Below are 21989 nucleotides of genomic sequence, written 5' to 3'. Positions count from 1 at the left end.
TGCACCTATGCAGATGCACTGAAATCAGACCACAGTAATTCCGCAAGGTGAGGAAAAATACAGGATTCCTAAGGAATTCACTACAGCACACAGAACAGAGAATAGGTTCAAAGTGTATGCAACGTTTTATTGAAAAAATACGAATGTTCTGTACATAAAGTACAACTCGATGGGCTTGACAAAATCCAGAGACTTATTGGTTAATAAGGGTCATCTTTTCTTCTTTTTCCTCTAAGGACACAAAGCATAGAATGAAGCAGCAGGTCCCCTGTACTTGGGTAAGTGCAATCCCATCGCTGTGCGTGCAGCATAGCGCCTGGCTCTACACACGGGACTCCAACATGCTCAATGTACTTTGATGGATGGTCTGCAAGAAATTTAAAGCATGGAAGAACTGCACAGGACTGGTCCTTCAATCCATTGATCATTCCAAATTTATTGTGAGATCTCTGTACTCCTAAGCAGCCTGCATCTGCATACCCAATATTTCTGACAAATAAATACAAAAATAAATAGGGATCTGGCCTCACAGAACCTCAAGTCTCAGAAGCAACACAATTTGTAGCAAGCTACATACATAATTTCAACTGTATCAACATAATTTATTTAAATCTCTATCAATAAATGTATTAAAAGTATAAATTCTTATCCAATACTGAGAGTTTAGTTCTGGAAATAAACCCAGAAAAACAAAAGCTTTTTCAGTACTCTCTTACAATTTAGTGTGCTCTTAGAAAATGCTTTATAGCTGAACTTCAGCAGAAACTAGCTGCTATATAATGTAATTCTATCCCCCCAAACCTAATATAAAAAGCTTTTTAAATCTTTTTACAGTAACTGGCTTTCATGTCCTAACTTTACATACAGTTACTAAAAATACTGCATATAGCAGTGTTGTCTAAAAAATAGGTTTAATGGTAAAACTACATGCACAAATGCTGGAGTACCAAAGCAGAAACTGAATAATGTGGCAGCTTCACAAATAATTTATGTTGCTAATTGGATGGTGTAACAATACTGCAATCCCAAAAGATATGTATGTTGCAAATGGAAAGACAATGATCAGGACTGGATGAGGAGAAAGTTAGGCAAAAAACCTTTTTTTTTTCTTCTCCATTTAAAACTGGAATGTCCGTTATCACCAAGAAGGTAAATGTAGGCCAGCATTAGAAACTTATACTAAATCAGGAGTAAATTGTGATGACTTCTCGGCCACCTCCTCTGACAAGTAATACTCTCTCCAGACCCTCAGTCAGGACTTCAAGAAACTCCATGTCTGTTTCAGTAAAGTCAAGGACAAAGAAATGTCAGAACCAGGATACAGTGATTAGCTCCCCCTTACAGAATTGTAGTAAAACCTTGGATTTGTAATGCTGTAGGCAATGAAAAAAGTGATCTCTGAACAATCCCCCTAGTTTGTACTTATTACAACTCAAAACAAGAGGAACTTTCCTACATGCAAATTTTGAAAGATTTAGGGAAATGGAATTTTTCCAACTGTTAGCATATGCTACTTGTGGCTGAATGCATTTCTACATGCTTGTGTTGTGAAATGTCTCACTGGGAAATACCAAATGAGAGCTGAGTTTAAACTGTATTCCTTGAAAATTTGACATATCTGTATTTATCTTTCTAAACAATACAGATGGTGGCCGTTGCATAGGACTAATGACAGTTGTTTATAAACGCATCAAACCAATTATTTTATATACAGAATTTAATGTTACTAACAGAAAGATACACTTAAGAAAATCCCTAGAGGACTCACAGTTTTCCCCCCTTATTTGGGAAGTAAGAGGCCTCTGACTATGTAAAAGAGGAATCAGTGCTTTTAGACGGACTCAGATGAGGTTACAAAACCTACTTTTTTGTGCATGCCAGCAGTACAGCAAGTTGTGTTAGGGCATGGTTCAGCATGAGCCACAGATGAACTCTATTCTAATGTATTTTCAGAAATATTGCTCTTTTTCAATATGAACTGCTTACATCACAAAGGCATCTGGGAGACAATACAAAGAACATACTACCCCAAAATCTTGTACCTACTACTTAGTTCTGAGTAAATTCTGGGGTTTGGGGAGGGCAAGGCAGAGTAGGGGAGAAATCCAATGGATAAAAACAAGCTTCATAAATTTTCTTCAAGCTCACTCAAGTTCAGACACTGCCCTACCCAGAGCACTGACTGCAGTGATGCCTCCTTAAACACTGCCTACTTCCACTACTGAGAATTAACTTCCAAGTCAGTGTCATGGACTTCATCCCCACAAGCAGATGCCCAGCCTTTAACTAACCCTGCACACACGACAACATTGTCCATACGCCTTTCAGAGTTGGCCTTTTTGCTTCTGCCCTCAACCGTGTTACATGTTGTCAAACCATTGTAATGGCAAAATAATCACAAACGAATTACGCCATTTTTGCCAAAGTGAGACTTTGCAAGGAGTTGGTAAATTAAATTAAGAAAGAATTTAGACAGGACTGATTTCAAGACTTCCAGAGCAACCAGTGGCAAATTTTAAGCAATCATTATATAGCAGCCACAGGCGAGGATTCTCCACTCAGTAGAAACCTTGTCACATGTGATGGCCTGACACCACTTGTGGCAAAGTAACTTCAAGCCTGAAAGGATACAGTTTTCATCACCATCGGTATTCTTTGGAGGACCAGGCATATTGAGGAGAACGAGTCTGGCATCGTGAGATCTATTAACAATAACTTCATTGAGCTTCACCGCTGTGTGCATTCTTCGAACATTAGATTGGTTCCTGCGGAGAAAGCACATTCAGACGTACTGTTAGAAACACAACCCTGAAAACTAAGATTAAGAAGTCCTTAAAAGCATACCCCAAGTCTCCTAAAAACCATGTTAAGCATCAGCACACAGTATTTTTTTCAAACAATTCTGAAGGTACTAGAAAGATTTCACAGAGATCTTCAGGTTCCGCCAGCCCACTGGTTTTAAGATCCCTGGAGTAAGGTCTCCAGCTGTTGGTGTTACGCTGCTCTTTACAAGCACATTTTATAAAGATGATTTACAGACTTTAATCAGAAGTTAAAAACACCTTTGCCCAAGGACACTTGAGACTGCCGTCTTCACTTCTGGCAGCCCTCTCCAGATGCCCTCACTCCCATGGGGGGCACAGACAGAGCTCTCATGGCTCAGTAGCACAAAACTCAGAGACCCATCAAAGCCCAGCAGGAGGCTGGCAGCCCCACATTCCATCCACAGACTCCGTGAGTGGATTTGTCTTTGTGTTGCACAGCAGTTGACATCTCCAGAGAAAGCCTGGCTTCCTACAGATTCATAGGCTTCAAGTGGCTGGATGCCTGCCTGCTTGTGGTGCTTTACTGATGCTTACCATCAATTTTAACCTCTCCTTCACTGGGACACTAATCAACCTTTGTGCCTGGCTGTTTGCAAGATAAACTTATGATCTTTAAAATTTCAGTTGTGCTTTCTAATTAGAGCAGCCACGTGATTCAAAAGTTATGAGAGAGAACATTACAGATGCAGCATGATGTCACAAGCCTCTGTTCTTTAAGAATCCAGGTTAATGTAGGTACAGGATTAATTTTTCAGAATATATCATCACATAACAACATTCATTCATGTAGCAACAGAACTGAAAAGTATCTTTTTGGGGATTCTGAGCCTGGGAATGTTTTCTTCCTAAAGGAAGTCAACCATTATTTTGGTACTGTAAAAGGAAAGCAGAACAGAAATAGACTTAAAGGGAGAATAGATTTGCAGCTTTGAGGATTCTCCACTTTTTTTCTTCAATTTAATACATTAAGACAAGGTATTAGTAGAAAAAAATGGAAGATGAATATGCAGTTTTTCTGATACAGTTTTACATGTTATGAGTTAAAGTCTTTAGTAACCTTGCTGCTCTTCCAAATACTTAGGTTTGCAAATATATATTTTACATATTTTATATACACAGAGAACAGAAGATGCAATGGTACAATTAATGTTTGTTATACTAACAACAAAATTTATCCACTTTGAATGACCTCTCTGTTATTCCACGTTATTTAATTTAGAGCAAGGACACCCTCTGTCTTTACCACATCAGTTTCAGAAAGCCAGGGACAACAAGGAGACGTGCCAAATTATGTTTACAGGAAGTGAGGAAGAAACCAGCACCAGCGACAATGCACTGTTATTAACTACGTACAATTTTGGAAAAGTAACTGAAAACTAAAGGTTTGGTGTTCTCTAAAGTGACATTTAAACTTGGCATCTCCCCAGTCATTTGAAGTCGTAGGCGATGAGAAACGGTTTGTTAGTGTCCAGAAACTGCCAGAAATAACATCATAGCAGTGTTGTGGAATGAGAGCTTCTCTAAATGAGTAATGTTTCCCATATCTTATGTCATACTCTACTTAAAAAAATAGGCTCAGACCTGTAACTGTTTTCTTTCGTGATTTGTCAGGATAACTTGTGGTTTGTTACACGCTATTTAACGATACTCATCTTAAGTGGCTAATCCTATTCCCTTTAAAACCACTAAGACTGCTCAACTCTAACTCCTTTTCTTTTCTTCCATAATTACATATGGTTTTCCTGCTTTTTAGTTGAGAAAATGAAGCCTTCCCTCTCAACCATCTTAAGGCACTTCTATGTTAAATAACAAACTTACAAGTTTTCCCATTCTCTGAAAGCATGGAAGAGGAAAAAGTACAGGTAGTTAACACCAATTTCAGCAGAATTTCTACAGTATATGAACTATATATTATTCATCCTAAAGCCGATTCAAATTGTCACTGTTTTTTTGGGAAGAAAAATCTGTAACTTTGCCAAGTGTGCAAAGCTGGCCAAGTGAACTCTTATGTAAGATGCAATACATCAGAGAGGTCACAGGACGTTCACACATTTTTATTCAAAGCCACAAATAGAGCTTTATGTCCAGCTATTCAAAGGGTGCACACGTGGCAATATTTAGGCTGTTGTTATATGTCAGTGCTCCTTCAGAAGCAAATCTATCTTAGAGAGGTTTAATCAAACATATCTTCTATTCACAGTCATTCATCACCATCTCCACAGCCTCTTCCTTGCTGCATTTAACATCCACACTCCACATTAGATCAGCAAAATTATCGGTCTTTTATTAATTGTGATTTGATCAGTGAAATTACTGGTCTTCTATTAACTGTGATTAGATCAGTGGAATTATTAATCCATTTTTTTAATTGTGTATCTTGATGTATTTGGGAGGCAGGAAGAAAGTTATAATAGGCTTTAACATCTCCAGTTTAGAACTCGACTATACCAAGTAAAATAGTGAGGCATGTGTGCCACATTTAATCGGTTAGAGATTTCTCAGGAGGCTAACTGCTGTCTTTTCAGTAGTCTGATCTGAGTGCTTATTGCACAAGTCTAACCAACCTTTAGGAGGGACAAGACAAGAAATGCAAAGCACAACTTGATTGTCAGGAGGTGCAAACTGTTGACTCTGACAAGACTCACGGCTTAATGCTGATGAGATCTCTAAAGCTTCCCACAGCACTGCCTCGGTTCCGCTTCTCAGCATCACATTTCTCTTTTGTCCAGGTCATCTGAATGTTCTCAGGAACTGGGTCCCCCTCATCTTCTTCATCCGAGTACAAGCTTTCCAGTCGTGCTATTGAATGTCTGTCCTTTACCAGCTGAGCCTACAGGGCACGCGAACAACAAGGTGAACTTAGTTTATTTTGCCATCTGGGGTTCTTTTTAAGCATTAAAAATCTTTTTGTTCTGTTGTATCCTTTATTCTGTACAGTCAATTTAGTGTCTAGGACAGCTCAGATGTCAAGCATCTGCCCTAGCTAATAACCTTACATACCAACCTGACTTTAAACTGTTTAGGTGAGTGTGAGCCATGCAGAATTTGGACTAACAGAGGCCTAGGTCTGCATATATTCAAGAAAAAATGAGAAAAAGACTCCATGTCACATTGTGATGTGGTCTGAAACAATGGATGTCTGACTCAAATTGATGATAAAAAAAGTCGAACAAATGCATGCACAAAAATAAGACAATACGCTTGGCTATGAAAGGTGCAGACTAACAGTCCAAGCTAGAACAAAATCTTCAGTAGGAAAACAGGATACTCTATAAACTGAGATAAACCCCGGACATCCCATAGAAAGCAAAACCAAAGTTAAAACAGGGTTGAGACTTACATCCTCATGTCACTGAGTATCATTTACACTGCAAAGTAGAAGATACAAGTTGTTTCTGCAGCTTATATGCACTGCCATTGTTTTCCCCAAAACCAAAAGATTTCTAGCATGGGTTTGCAAGTGCAGCCAGGCTATTCAATGACTATATGCAATTTTGGGAAACAAAAAGCTACACTGGAACAATTTCCTTATAGCTTTAGAGCACAGGACTTAAATTTAGAAGCAGCTATATAAAACACCACCAGGAAGGAACTTTGTGTCATCCAGCTCAGCAGCCCATAATAATCAGCCACAAATGACATACCTCCCTTTCCCTCTCTGTTTTTGTCAGCCTCATTTGCCTCAGCATCTGAGATCTCTGCTCCATCATAAGAGTTCTCTCGTAAGTATATGCTGAGATATCACTATTGTGCTGTGGAGATAAGAAATACGTTTTGCTCTTTTAATCAAGTCATAATCAAACACCACCGTTTTTCCCTCAAAGTGAAATTTGGGCTCAAATTTCTTACCATTTCTACCACTTCTACCTCTGCCTCTATTCGGAGTTGATAAAGGAAAGTAGCCAAGTCCTTCTTCATCTGGATGCTGTTATCATCCATCTGAGCCACAGTAAAAATTCTCATTTTGCATTTTCTCCAAACCTGGAGGAAGGGAACATAAATTCTCAGAACCTTTGAACCAGTAACTCTTTGCTATACGAAACAGAAACCTATCAATATAACTGCTTTTTTTTTTTTTTTTTTTTTTTTTTTTTTTTTTTTTTTTAAATCAGCACAAGCTCTGCTCCTGAGCCTTTTTTCTTTACACTAATGCACATCAAAGTGGTTGGTAACAAAGTCTCTCTAGCTCCTTACTTTGTGCTGTTTGAGTAGAAAAGGAAGAAGCATCAACATGCCCCCGTCATGTACAATCCACCACACATCAATGTTGCCTTCATTGTAACGCTCATGGTTGCTGGGGTAGAAAGACACATTTTTGGGGACCAGCAGAGCCAGATGGGCTGCAGTTGTGCAACGAACAGTACCTGCCAGATGGGGGAAGAACAAACAGTTAACTCTGATTCTGCAAGAGTGATCTACAATTTAAAAGTTACTCACTAGGCAAACGTCAGCAAACTGTAAAAGTCACCACTTAAACAGAAAAGAAGAACAGAAAGACTTGTACAGACAGGTCAGGCCAAATGATGCAGCTAGGATCAAACAGACTTACAGGAACACAAGCCCTATTTCATGTCTGAAATAAGAGCTGCAATCCTCAAAGCTAAGTGCAAGGAGGAAGCATCTGCTTTGTTCTAATTTTACTGTGTTAAGCAGTTGAACCATCCGAGATGACAGGGGAACAACAGGGATATAGCAGGACAGTGTTAGCTCCAGCAGTTAAAATCGATAGATTAGCAGCTATGAAAGGACAGAGATTATCTAGGAAAGAAATTATAGTTTGCCACAAAAACAGTACCCTTGAACTCTGTAATTTTTAAGCATTCATTAGAAAGATGAACTTTAGCTGCTAAATTAATCTTTGGAGATCTTTCATGGGCCTCCTAGCTACAAGTGATATTTCAAACGTATTTCAAATGTATTGTGAGAAATCATCTACAGGAAATTTGCTTATTGCTTTGCCTGAAAGCATAGCTATATTTTTTCCCCTTTCTCCTCAACTGTATCAGCTGGTCTCACACGAGATTTTATTTCCCTCACAAACTTTGCCTCAACTGCTGTACTCACTCCATTTGTAATTCAATTCTAAAGACTTCAGATTATCACATTTATTTAAAAAAAAAAAAAAAAAAAAAGCAATCCATGACCCCAGCACTGGAATGTAAATCTATAAGATTGCACTTATTTTCTAAGACTTAGCTCCATCAGCTCAAGAATAAATCCATGATCAATAGTAGAAACAAAAAAGTATAAAAATAAAACCAGTTTCACAAGAATTCTGCTGAAACCCCCAGTGCGTACTGTATATGTAATAAACATCTTGGTGCACAATGTTTGATCACACAGAACCTTCGAAACTCACCTATAAATGTCTTCCATGACCTTGGATCTTCACTTTGCCTCCAGCCATACGGCCATCCCAAAACCACCGTGTTATGTTTCATGCCACCTAGCCCACAGGACTGGATCAAGTGGGCAATTCCTTCTCGAACTTTATTGGCTACAACTACCTGACAGAATCCTTTCACCTTCTCAATGTCCATCATATTTTTAATAGTCTGGAAGACAGACAAGGAAAACCTCACAACAAAGAGAAACTCTATGTCTTGGTCTGTCATTTGATTACAGTGTAAAATCTTCGTATGTCCACATGTACAATACATTGTAAGGCAAAGTGGATGAGCAGATTCTGCTCATCTGCTTTCCTTAATAAAACAGCAGAGAGAGCATACACTCATTGTATATAATACCTGCTGAAAACGCATAAGGTTCCCTTCCAAATATAATTATTTCTAAGATAGAAAGATAGCTTTTTTGTTTGTGTAACAATCTGTTACACACAAAAATTGTAGCAGTTAGTGATATCTGTGTTCCTATCTCACTTTCCATTCTCTAATTTTAAAACAACCAACTTACTAAATACACTTAATTAGCTTCCCTTGGATTTCCAGATTCAGATATCTATGTAACTTGCTGTGTTATTATATTCAACTTACAAATATGAGCACTAAACCCCCACTCAAAAACCACTAACACGCCACACAAGAATACTAGGCCCTTTATTTGTTTAAAAAATAAACTCGCTCAACCACAGGCCTATGAATTAGTTTTTCCTTTGTAACTGTGTTCCTGTAACAAAACCCTTCAGGGAAAACAACAACGATGGGCAGATGCTGCACAGATGTAAGCAGGGCTATGATGTCATGTTTTACACATTAAGGAAGATGAAATGATTTATTAGCAAATTTTCAAGACCACCCTTTAATGCTTTTTGTGATAAAATTACCACCGTACAGCGATGAAAAGAACACAGCACATTTGCTAAATTTTTAACAATTTAAAGTCACTGAAATGTTCCTTGGTGTGTTCAGAAACTAAATAGTCGCCTTCCCTCCATTAGTCAGCATATATAAACTCCCACAGCAATTATTTCTTATAAATGAAGAGCTTTATGCAGTCAGGCTTTTTCTATAGGTTGCAAGCATTTATCTTATGTTCTCAAAGCTATAACTGGCAGCTGAAACTTTTGCAAGCTCTTTACCAAACAAAAGTAGTACTACTCAACTAGTACTGTATTTCATGGAAGTCTTACTGATATGCTTTTCTTCAAAAGTTTATTAAACTTTTACATTACCTGCCCACTGACTCCTCTCTTTCCTTTAGGAATTTGTTTAAAGCACTGACCTGTTCAGCAGCCTGGGCTTCTCCATAAGTTTCCAAGAAATTCCCTTGGATCACCGATCCTATGATAGTTAAACCTTTGCCAGCTTTCAGCTGGGATGCAAATGTTAGCAATCTAGGGTATTTCACATGCAAATCTTCATCAAGTTTCAGAAGCACCAGCAATTGAGGCCTGGATAAAATAAAAAGGGAATGCATTTTTGTCTTAATGTTTTGCAAAAGCACTTCTAAAAAACTGTTTCTTTCAATACTTTAATTGTGTTTGAATATTAGCCATGATACAGTACACTCTTTCTATATCTCCTACATTTGGAGGGTTTTAATTAATATTTTCTTTCTCTTGATTTGAAGCACTGAGGGAATTGTTCTGCTGTATTGTTTTGATAGTCATAAAACCCATTCATGTACTCAGCTTAAGAGACTTGCATTAGTGTTTTATTACATGGTTGATTTTTCAAGGCTCTGTTAGGCACAAGTAGAGCACATGCTGTGTTCAGAAGAGTAAGCCTGTCCCTGCAGATCCGTCTTGAGCCAAAACATTGGGAAATAATGAATGCTTTTACCTAAACATAGATCCCACTTGCTCTCCGTCCCTTAAGATATCATTACACATCTGCTACACTATTTTCTCTTTCTCTCTCAAGCTATGGTTAAGCAAGTTCCAAAAGATTTATAGAATGCTTAAGGTAGATGCTTGTCCTCTTGTTCAGAGCCTGACAAGAATTTTGCAATGCACAACTGTGAGGAGGATTCTTTAATCTGGCTTGACACAAAGCCAGAGGGAGAAATGTAGGTTATTCTTCCAGTTTTTAAGTCTAGAATGATAGCAGCGACTTCTTCATGCCCCCAGTGCAAATTACAACAGCCCTCTGCTCTCAGCCATCTTTACAGTTTCCCCAATTTCCACTTATGATTTTACATTTATATATATATTTGATATTATATTATCATGATATCAATGTATTCAATGTATTGCATTTATTTATTTTCTTGGCATTTAGAGTCAAGCACAGATTCCAAAAATCTGTTTGGAATCCCGTTAAAACCTTACGTGTAAGAAGATAAACACAACAGAGCACGTTACAAGTCTAAAATGAGTACCTCCAGTTCTTTGTGTGCGGAGGGCCCTCCTCCAGTCTGAGTAAGGCGTATCTTGCCGCGCTGAGCGAAAGACCCCGGATACCATCACCCCATTCCTTCTCTGCACTGTGAAGGACATCGTTTAGCCATCATTCAGTTTTATGAGCATTTAAAGGATAATCCAGTTCCAGCCCCCTGCCATGGGCAGGGACACCTCCCACCAGCCGAGGCTGCCCAAAGCCCCATCCAGCCTGGCCCAGAACACCTCCAGGGATGGGGCACCCACAGCTCCTCTGGGCAGCCTGTTCAGTGCCTCAACACCCTCAGAGTAAAGAATTTCTTTCTAATATCTGATCAAAATCTACCCTCTTCTAGTTTCAAGCCATTTCCCCTTGTTCTGTCACTGCACTCCGTGACAGAGTCCCTCCCCAGCTTTCCTGTAGGGCCTCTGTAGGTACTAGAAGGTTGCTGTAAGGTTTCCCCGTGGCCTTTTCTTCTCCAGTCTGAACAACCCCAACTCCTTCAACCTGTCCTCACAGGAGAGGTGCCCCAGCCCCTTGATCATCTTTGTGGCCCTGTTCTGGGCTCATTCTAATAGATCCCTGTCCATCTGGTGCTTAGGCCCCAGAGCTGATAGCAGGGCTCCAGGTGGGGTCTCACAAGAGCAGAGCAGAGGGGGACCACCCCCTCCCTCGTCCTGCTGCCACTCTGCTTTTGGTGCAGCCCAGGACATGGGTGGACTTTCTGGGCTGCAAGCACACCTTGCTGGCTCACGTTGAGCTTCTCATCAACCAACACCCCCAGGTCCTTCTCCTCAGGGCTGCTCTCAATCCATTCTCCATGGATTGATACAGCATGTGTCACATGCACATGTATCAGGTACATATATGTATGTGATACATATCACACAAGCAAAATGCAAATATTTCAGTCAAATCTATAAGACACCACCACCTTCCTGGATTTAATTTGTAATCAACACTCCGCTCCAGAGGTTTCCCAAGCATAATCAAACTTGGAATAAGGAATTTTAATACATCATTTGTTAAAATCAGGTTATACAGCCATACCACAGCCAAACTCCATCACATATTAACAATCTCAGGCAACCTAACCTGCAGAATCAGCTTTTCAATGCCTGTTCTAGACAGACCTTTGTGTCAAATAAACTGAAATAAGATGGCTGCCTTCAGGTGTTCTGGGCCTGAGGTAATTGTGTGTGATAACAGAAATAAAAGACCCCAACCAGGGTTTCTGCTTCCTCTAATTCACAAATTTCACCAAACACCTTCAGGGGCTTAAAAAAGCATGTCCCTGAGATTTCAGGAGCTTTTGTTTAGCAGTGACACAATAAAACAATGAGAGAAGAAAATAAAAAAAAAGTATGGCTAAGGGAAACCTTCTAATTCAGATCTCTGGAGAGTGTCCATTCCTTCACTAATTGTCGTAAAGGCTGGAGATAATTCATAAATAATAGATCCAATCTCCTTCCTACGCTCTTCTGTTCATTTAATACTTACCCTTGATATTCAATGTACTTGTAAATCATGCCTGCAATAAGCATAGCTACCAAAGCATAATACCAAGATGAAATGAACATCAGAGCCAGGCAAATACTCATGCCTAAAAATGAGAGAGCCCTGAAAGAAAAAGCAAAGATATTAGTGAGTAGTAGTGCAGAAAAGCAATTAAATAAGTAACTTCAATTATTCTCTTGTTCTTTTTTCTTTAAAGTTGTCTATTATGATCTGGCAAAATAATACTTCCATTAAATCTCCCTCATCCTCCACAGTTTTAGTATCCTGTTGTAGGAATAAAACTCTCATCCCATTAAATATTTGGGTCTGGCCCACTAAGAATATTGCACTGATGTTGCCTAGTCTAGAACCAATATCCAGAGAAGCAAGACATGTTCACAGCCTTCATGGAGAGGGCTCTCCCCAAACACATGCTGCAGATCACAGACTAGGCACTGAACATGCTGGCCTTTTGCTTACCAGTGATAGTATTTAAATCGGGGCCGCCAGTTTGGAGTTCTGAGAAGTGTTTGTACTGCACATGCTAGATTAACAAAGAGGTAGCACATCAAGAAAAACCTGCAGGAACAAACAAACAAACTTTTTAGCATACACATTTACAGATTATAATTACAATAATTATTTAGTCAAAATATTATGTGTGCCTACCCATTAATTTTCGTTAGTCTGAAATATCAGTATAAAGTAGTTAGAACTTTTAATTGAATCAAGCTAGGTGCATCTGCAACATCAACCATATCTTTTAAATCATTCTGCATTAAAAATAACATTTTCCTGCATGAAGTAGCAGTCTACCCCTACCAAAAACCTTTTTATTCAGAGCAGAAGCAAATAGATTTATATAGAGAGCCACAGGTCAGAGAATTCACAGAAATAATAGAAGCGGAACTCAGACAACTAAAAAAAAAAAAAAAAGACAATTAAATCAATCAAGATAGTAAAACTAAAAAGCATATTTTTGGGTTTTTTTTCATTTGTTTTTATAGCATCCACCCTGTTCCTTACATTGAGAGAATTGGAGCCACCATGTCAAGGGAGGCAATAAGGATTCCCAGCTCAGCAATTAATGCTGTTAACAGAAGAGCCCATGTTGGTTCACCATTTGCTTTGCCATGACCAAAAACCTGAAGAAACAAACATTTTCAGCTTTTATCATTAGATATTAAACATATCTTCTAAGTATCTCATAAAGTTAAAATGAAAAAAAAAATAAATCCATTTAGATAATAGTAACTTTCCTATGTATTTTCTTCTTGATCAAGGAGAAAATTCTAATGGCTTTCTCTACTTCACTGAATTAGATGTTCACAGAATCACAGAATTTCTAGGTTGGAAGAGACCTCAAGATCATCGAGTCCAACCTCTGACCTAACGCTAACAGTCCCCACGAAACCATATCCCTAAGCTCTACAATAAAATTACCAAATATGTTTATTCAAAATCCTTCAAAAATATTCCTAGTTTTTAACAAATGAAAACAAAGCACTTAAAAAAAATATATAGACCTTCACTTCAATGCTGGGCAAGCTAAGATCTAATGGATCTAATAATAAATAGATCTAATTTCCAAGAGTATTAAGTCAAGTAACTGGTTAGTTAGTAACTATGTACAGAATGCCTTTTATTAAAAAAATATAAAATGTACAAACCCAGAGGAAAGGAATAATGTTGTCCTTTGCTATTGCCTGCAGCAGCCGGGGGGCTCCAGTAAGGCTCTGTAAACCTGCTCCACAGGTAGAGAAGAAGGATCCTATCACAATGACCCACGGCGAGGGCCATGAAAGGGTGCCCACCACTAAGTTCTTGTTCACTGCGTCGCCATACCTGCAGAGAGGAACAAGACATTCATGTTTTAAAAAGTATTTTGATACTCATATTTGATTTTCTTGGTCAATTTTAAGCTGTCATTTAAATACTATTAAATATTCTCTACAACAGGAAATACAGGAATTTGTAAATGATCTTAGTTACTTCTAATACACACGTAGGAAGTGTCTGCAACCTGATTTAAGCCATTTGAATTTTTTTCTACCATTTTTTATAAAATTCTTGTTTTATTATCAGAATTATGATTCCATACTTTCATCTGGAATTACACAGCTCTTTAAAAAAATCGAAGTTTTAATGTTTAAAACACCCAACACAAACCAGTATCAGACACTCCTACAGAAAGAAAGGCATCCAAAAGTAAAAGAAAAAATAAAAGAAAAAAGAAAAGAAAATAAAAGAAAAAGAAAGTAGAGCATTGAAGCAGGAAAACTTAATGGTTACTTACTTATCTCTCAGGACTACACCTTCTATGCAGGCTCCAAATAATAATACACAACTGAAGTCTTGAGTACAGAGCGTGCTAAGGAAGTAGTATTTATTTAAGCATGGCAGATAAAAACAAGAAGTATTGTGAAAAGTTCAATCTCTGCCTCTGTCCTACAGCATTTGCACTGCAGCATCTTCAAAAACACATGGTAAAGCTGATGAGTAAATTAATACCTTACTGCTCATATATACCTTCTACTGTTAGTGACAAACAGTTATTCTAAGCTTTGATTTTTTAAACTAAGATTGCTTTAAATGTTACAGTAGAGGAGATTTCTCTTCAAATACAAGAGAAGGAGAGAAGTAGGAAAGATTTCAATACCAATTTCTGTTCTACAGTAGCAGATCAAATTGATGTGTACATGTAAACTACTTCCTTTGAAGTTATTTTGAATGTACAGCAAACTATTACCTTGCACTTTCTCATTTTCCAGTCTGACAGCATTCACATCACCAATGTATCTTTGAATATTTGGTTTATTATTAAACTGTACTATTTCTGCATCAGGGAGTATAAAATAATTCAAGTTTCTTAGTTCTGGCATTCCAGTAAAGGTTTTGATCTTGTGATTTTAGTTTGATTGTTTAAAGCTCTACCCTCCAATTCCAAAATTGAATGAAATAAAAGGAATAATAAAAGGGGAAAAACGGATTGCTCCTTAAAATTATGGTGTGAGCCTTCCACTGGGTGGCGTAGTAATAGCTATGTATAACGTTATTGCTCATGAAAAAAGTTTTGAGCTATAAATATTCTAACACTAGAGTCAGGGGTTACATCTGTAACCTCTTTTAATAAGTATTACATGTAGAGGGAACAGTTTTTATGATACAGAGTCAGTTCCAGAAGTAACATCTGGAAACACCTGCGCTCCTAAGAAGCTGAGACAAGTGAGCTGGGATTCTGACTAGCAGCTTTGCAAGGTTTGGCAAAAAAAATAAAATAATAATAAAAAAAAAAAAACAGGTTCCAAACAGCAAAAGTTCCAGAAAAGGCACCTTCTCAGCCAGCTGACTTTTGGATGGGATTTATTCAGAAAGTTATTTATTTATTTATTTATTTGTAGGTCTTGCTCATAATACGTTTTTTGTTTGTTGTTTTGTTGTTTTTGGAGGGGTGGGTTTTTTGTTCATTTTCTTCAGAAAACCTCTTCATAAGTGGCAGTTTAGGATCTCAATGGCTACCAGAAGCTGAAAAACATCCCCCTAGCAGGAGGGAGGAGATTAAAAAAAGACTTTTCTAAGCAGAGCTTCAGCAGTCTTAAGCCCTTAAGAGTTTAACCTGCCATCTTCAACTGTGACAAAGGTTGTTCCTGAGAGTACACACTCAGCACCTGGAAATCTGGTACGATCTGGAACATCCTCATATTTTGCAGTCTCAGTGGAAACAGACTGGAAATGGCAAGTCATTCATAGCTACACGGAGCTTGCTACCGAGTGTTTGTAACACTTCTACACATGCCAGCTGGGGGTGTGTGCTAAGCATCTAGTCTAAGTCTGGTTTCTTGCCTTAAAATGTTCAAGAAAGCATACACTCCTTCCTGTCATTTAAACTAAAAATACTTTTTTAAGGACTTGAAATTTGTGATCTATGTTTAATGCTTTCCCTAAACTTAACAGTCCACAACGTCCTAAACTAGATATATACCCGTATTCAACCAGCCTGAAAACCTACACACCCGGATTTTATTGGAAAACAACAGGATATCAATTCAGATGCTTTCAGCCCAAGGAGTGTTTTCCTTTTTGGTTTTGTTAACCAATCATACTCAAAATAATTTAGTCACCCGAAAGCAGTCCCACAAATCAAACACACAATCATTCAAGCGAGTCAACTATAACACAGTAGGACTCCATAAATTTTAAAAGGATACAGACAAGTGATGTGGTGACAATAGCGAGAATTGTTCCAACAGGAATGGATTTTTGTGCATCTTTTAGGTCCCCTGATCTATTTGAACCAGCCATGATGCCTGAAAATAAATTTTCGATGCAAGATCAAGGGAGTGAAGAAACCTCAAAAACCCAAGATGCCCTCTCCTCTTTTCCCTGTATTCTCACCGGTCACTGACGGGAAGAAGATGCCAACCAGCACCATGAATGAAGTAGATATATCCGAAAGCACATATAGATGAAGGTTGTTCTTCTGGCCTGTTGCATCAACAGATGGGTGATGTTCTTTCTCCAGTATCTCTCCCTTCTCCAAATAATTGCTCCATAAATTGTCTTCAAACATCCCAGAAAAGAAAAGCATTATTTTGGTTCAAACTTGTTCTCATTATAATGAGTCTAAACTGATGATTAAAAATGCAATTCATGAAATTTGGTGATCAACACAAATTAAGACATGCAAGTCACATGACAAAGTTTCTGTTTCATGCTTTCAAGGGAATCTGTACCAAATATAAATATATGTGAATGATCTACAGAGGTCTAGGCACTTTCTCTCCTTTAAAATTATAAAATGTAACATTCTTTTAACTTCATATCTATTTTAACCCCCAGAATTACTCTGAGTATTTTTAATTAACTGTGATATCCACACACTCCTGAGAATCCAAAGCAGCAACATTAACTAGAGTTTTGGACATAAACTTTTCTTTTTGAGGAACTGAGCGAAAAACAATTGTCCTTTAGACAGTGGAAGAATTATAAAATTAGATGGTTGGGATTTGAAATTGCACTAATAAATGCTAAGTCCACTTTAGTAATTAGATTACCAGTTCCTGTGCAAACAGGCATTCGGCACCTACACACAACATCTGTTCTCCAGAGTTCATTTCAATAATGAACACTTTTCAATTGTATTATTTACAGGACTGGACAAAAGAGCTAAACTAATTCTTAGACAATTGTTCTTAATCCTTCAGGACATAGTTTTAACCTGTCTAAACTGGAGAATCATAGCTACAAAGAGTTTTGAAAAATTGTAACAATTTACTCACATTAGTATAGCTCTAATTATAGTTGACTTTTGACTGAAATTATGAGATGTGCAAAGCAAATTTAGTTTTACAGCACACAAGTACTGTATATCAAGAGCTAAGTGTCATCTGCTCTTTTAAGGATTATAAGCCTTTGGTTTCTTTATTGAAGATAATGTTCTTTGCCATAATATTATTTTTTCCATTTTTCTTTCTGATCCACCAGGGAACTGTTTCAACTGCTCTGGATGCCTCCTCTTTAAGGGGGAAAAAAAAATCCATACCTTTTAAAATACCACTAGCAGCTCCAGGAATTCCTGCTATCTCGGAGACATTGTTTAGTAGGAAATATTCATCACAGTTCTCAGTGGTTAAGTTTGTATTGTGGCAGAAGTTCTCCCAAAGCTTAGAAGCCACAGTAATGTTATCCTTAACTATGGTTTTGGCACAAACATCAAACTGATCTCTTATCAAAGTCCTGTTGCCCAACATGCAAATCCTGGAAGGGAAATGTAAAAAGCAGTATAATTGCATGGCACCTGGAAAATGAAATACATCTTTCCCCATCAGCTGCCTTTCCTATCATGGAAGCTTCAAGTGGCTCTAGTCTGCTACATTAACTCTCAACTTCAGAAAGGTGGTGGCAGCACGATGAAAACTAGGCACCTGTTTTGCTTGGAAGTCAGAAATATAAAGCTACTTTTTCACTGATTCTGGGAGAGGTATAGCAAGCTACATAAGAGTGATTCAAAGATTTTGATGTCAGTGGTAAATTTACCTTAAACAAAGGAAGTGAAGTATTAAGCAATATTTTAGTTTCCAGTTAAATAAAACTATAAGAACGGAAAATATTTCACAGATCTAAAAATATTTAGAAAAGCATTATACCAGTTTCTGTACAGAAGCCTTTAAATAATCCCTGATAGCTTTTAGCTTCAGAATTAGAAACATGCAATTCAGTCCCAATAAACAAAGTTTCTTCTTGTCAGAAGATACTATGCATCACTGCTGAAATCATCCAGTTCCTGATGTGATTCACCTATCCACAAACACAGCTTTATCCCAGCAGTGGAGATTTTTAACCTGCATCTCCAAAGATGGTTCCACAGAGAGGGTGACGCAACGTTACAGCTTGCTGCAACTGAAAAGTTCATTCAGCCTCTCCTCCTACTGCCAGGAAATGCCCAAAAGGGGAGTTAAAAATAAAAAAGTTTATTATTTTCAGACATTTTAAAAAGTTACATTGATTCACAGGCCTCAACAAGCTGCAAAGCCAGGAAAATGAAAGGGATAGGGCCATTCCTTTAGGATTGGTAAGCCTGTGAATTGTAACTTCAGAGAAGCCTTCTCCTCCAGTATTAAAAATAAGTACAATATCTGATTACTGAAGCAAAAGAGAAAGGAGCACAGCCCAAGGAAGAAAGATAGGGAACATTCAAGAACAATAGAAGAGATAATGAGGGGGAGGTAAAGACACTCTTATTTTTACTGCTGTAAACCTGCTGCTGTTGTAAAATATTATAATCATTGGGCCCTAAATATCTAAAGGGAGCACTTGTGGGTTGTGACTGCTTATTTATGGTCACAACATTTTGAAATGTGAATAATTATGCAGACTCAACTCCTCTATTTCCATTCCGTTCTTTTCTTGTCAGCAATATCAGGAAGTATCGTTTGCATTTTTGGTACAACACGTGTATCCATGTAACCGCTGCTCCAGCTCTGAGTTTAAGAAACCTTATTACACATTTAACATGCCAAGGAGCATGTGCTGCGTTCAGAGCAGAGCTACTCATACAGTAGACTAATCTGCCTTCAAACCAAGGGGAAGTTCCACTGGGGCTCCAGCACGGCCCCATCACACCTCCCACATTCCTGAGAGATGCTCTGTTTTTCAGGGAGCAGCAGCATCACACCACCAGTTTCCAGCCACGAAGGCAGCACATCTCGTCTGACTGGCCTGAAGAAAACAGAGCTGCCACACTGCTTTCTGCTAAGGAGGGCTGACTAAATAACCCAGTCCAATCCTTGCTCAAAAGTAACTCAGCAGCCGTAGGCTAAATGGATCGTCTTTGTGGGAAGCAGAGAAATGTCAGCCTCCATCAATCTGGTACACTCACAAGACTTTGTTCTACTGAAGCAGTTAAAGAATGTGACAATGCATTTGTTTTCACCTAAGGAGTTTCTATTCCATGAGCTCTGCAGGCAGAAGGCTATCAGTGCTACTATATACAGCTAAAAATCTGAAATAATTCAGACACACAAAAGAAGAAGAGCTTTGACAACATATTAGGCACAAGTTTTAAGTAACTTCTATTGAATCCCATCTTCCAAATCTGTAGTCAAAGCTATACCCCCCACCCCACCCCAGTCCAGAAATACTACTCACGGAAATTCAGGTGGATCGAAGATGGACTTGATAGCTCCAGCGTAAATGGACAGTATGGATATTACTACGCAGGCCAAGAAGAGGGAAGCAAATTTGTTAACATATTTCACACCTACAAAGACCACCACTGCCATTAAGATGAGGAATACAGTTCCATACACCCTCATGTTGTTTAGCATAGCACTGGATGCATCATGGGCACCGGATGGATAAAAAATTGCTGCTTGTGGCACAATATATGTCTGAAATAAGAAGAAAGCAAGCTGAAGGAGCACAGAACCACAACTCTGTCTACACTACTGTAGTGATCTTGTCCCTATACAAGAAATGCAAATCACTCTCCAATTTCACCAGGAACCTTCAGTGTATAGGAAAAGTCAAAGGGTAACAGCTCATTCTATTTCAGTAGTACAACTCAGACAACTTTATCAACAATGAACACATATATTTGATTAAGTCATGCTTCTGTCCACATTTTCATGAGACTTTGCATTCTAGATACCCGCAGAGCATGCAACTTTCAAAGTGCAACACTAGCACTACAGAACTGGAGACCTTCTGGTCTGACACGTGAACATGCCTATGAATATGGGACAGGAATACTGCAGTATTTCTATCTACCAGTTGCCTTAAAAGCACGGCTGCCCCAGTATTACTCACCAATAAAATCTCAATGGCACCAAGGATATACATTGCTCCTGCAAATGTTGTTCCCAAATAAAAGCACAGCCCTACAGCTCCACCAAACTCTGGGCCTAATGACCTGGATATCATGAAATAGGAGCCACCAGCTATGAAACAAGAAAAGAGAGGGTAAAATTGTCATTTGTTGGTTGTTATATATTTTTAAACAATCACAAAAAGAATGTACCAAAACTACAGTGTGTATCTGCTTTTCTAGGGCTTAAATTAAAGCATCTTTTTGTTAGTACGGTGGTAAGTAAAACCAAAAAAAAATGTAGTATTTAGCCTAAATGATATTAAAGAGAAATACTAGATATGAATTCAGGCTTTGTAACCTGGCTTAAACAAGTTTCTCTGGATTAAAACCATATTTTAGTAGTAGTTTGCTAACTACACTTACCTGGAACAACGCCATTTGTGGCAATAGCACTCATTGATATGGTTGTCAACATGGTCTGTGAGAACAAGAAAATGGAAGCAATGGTGTCAACAACATTTTTTAAAATTGTAACTTATTCCTTGTTAGAGTAAACCTGTCAGGGAACAAACAATACAGTATTTCTATTTATTCTGCCCTGACAGGTCATTATCTGAAAGAAAACAAGGGGAACAGGAATTTAATCAAGCTGTTGAGACTTTTGCCTGAGAGATGGCTGCTTTATCAGGTCAAACAATGTCTGTCTGCAGACAAGGCATGATAAAAGAGTGCAGGTGTCACTCCCTCTGCAGAGCTGAAATTCCAACAAAGGCTTGTCCAGCAAAGCAGGCAGCCGTGACCTAAGATGGACACAGAAAACAGCTTTTTGCTGAACTAATACCATTTTACTGACTGTATCTACACTAGAAATGGTTTGCCAGTTTAGAAATACGATAATATACAAATTTAAAAAAAAGTCACATGCCTACAAAAACATGGCTGTTCATTACACATACAGCTACAATGCAGCCTCTCCAAGTGTCTCACTAGTTTCACAGGTGTTATGTAACAGGTGTTATTTTAGCTATATACTTACACAACAGCAGCAAAGTAATACAATGAGGAAGGACTGGAGAACTCCGGCCATTCCTACCATCCATGTCAGCCGAAGGAAGAGAATAACCCCAAAGATATTCTGCATGCATGGTAAATACACCCCCATCAGGGTGCCCATGCTGGGTGACTGGAAAAAAAAAAAAAGTATGTAGGCATTCATTATCTGGAGGTATTCAAAGCATAGGTAATCAAAAAACATACAACTTCATTTTTTTTAAATGATAAAAAATCTGCAAAACATGAAGTATGCACACACAAGTACTATTATCCTGCACTTCCACAAAACATGAAGCAAACTGCTAACACCAAAACCCTCAATTTATAAACAAGATGCTGACCCTATCACATCTTCATGTTTGAAGTCATTATATTCAGCATTTAACACTAGTCACTAACAACTAACCATATTCATCTGTTTTACTGTAGAACCAGGATGAAACCAGGGGAGGGCTGCAGACTCAGAGTAAGACAGAACCTACCCTATTCCCCAGAGTTTATAAATTAGCTTCCTGGAAAATATACTTT

General features: G+C 38.2%; 1 protein-coding gene across 4 annotated transcripts in view; it reads right to left on the bottom strand.

Annotated features, from left to right (window-relative positions):
- Window positions 1-102: 102 nt before the first annotated feature.
- Window positions 103-21989, bottom strand: part of SLC12A4 (solute carrier family 12 member 4) — a 49341-nt gene continuing 27454 nt past the window's right edge. For all 4 annotated transcript variants that reach the window (XM_027467019.3, XM_027467022.3, XM_072043922.1 and 1 more), the window contains 21 exons: window positions 21445-21591; window positions 20832-20886; window positions 20408-20538; window positions 19748-19989; window positions 17643-17857; window positions 16496-16660; window positions 16309-16407; window positions 14397-14454; window positions 13771-13945; window positions 13127-13245; window positions 12581-12679; window positions 12104-12223; window positions 10605-10709; window positions 9507-9675; window positions 8185-8380; window positions 7020-7189; window positions 6675-6806; window positions 6470-6577; window positions 5471-5655; window positions 2632-2765; window positions 103-1276 (listed from right to left, as the gene is read on the bottom strand). In XM_027467019.3, the coding sequence (XP_027322820.1) occupies window positions 1185-1276; window positions 2632-2765; window positions 5471-5655; window positions 6470-6577; window positions 6675-6806; window positions 7020-7189; window positions 8185-8380; window positions 9507-9675; window positions 10605-10709; window positions 12104-12223; window positions 12581-12679; window positions 13127-13245; window positions 13771-13945; window positions 14397-14454; window positions 16309-16407; window positions 16496-16660; window positions 17643-17857; window positions 19748-19989; window positions 20408-20538; window positions 20832-20886; window positions 21445-21591 (2916 nt within the window). In that variant the 3' untranslated portion in view covers window positions 103-1184. The remainder of the gene's footprint in view (window positions 1277-2631; window positions 2766-5470; window positions 5656-6469; window positions 6578-6674; window positions 6807-7019; window positions 7190-8184; window positions 8381-9506; window positions 9676-10604; window positions 10710-12103; window positions 12224-12580; window positions 12680-13126; window positions 13246-13770; window positions 13946-14396; window positions 14455-16308; window positions 16408-16495; window positions 16661-17642; window positions 17858-19747; window positions 19990-20407; window positions 20539-20831; window positions 20887-21444; window positions 21592-21989) is intronic.

This window comes from Anas platyrhynchos, chromosome 12 (genome assembly GCF_047663525.1).
Source record: "Anas platyrhynchos isolate ZD024472 breed Pekin duck chromosome 12, IASCAAS_PekinDuck_T2T, whole genome shotgun sequence".
Taxonomy (NCBI): domain Eukaryota; kingdom Metazoa; phylum Chordata; class Aves; order Anseriformes; family Anatidae; genus Anas; species Anas platyrhynchos.
The sequence above is the reverse complement of the archived record's forward strand: the minus strand, read 5'-3'. Positions and strand labels throughout refer to the sequence as shown.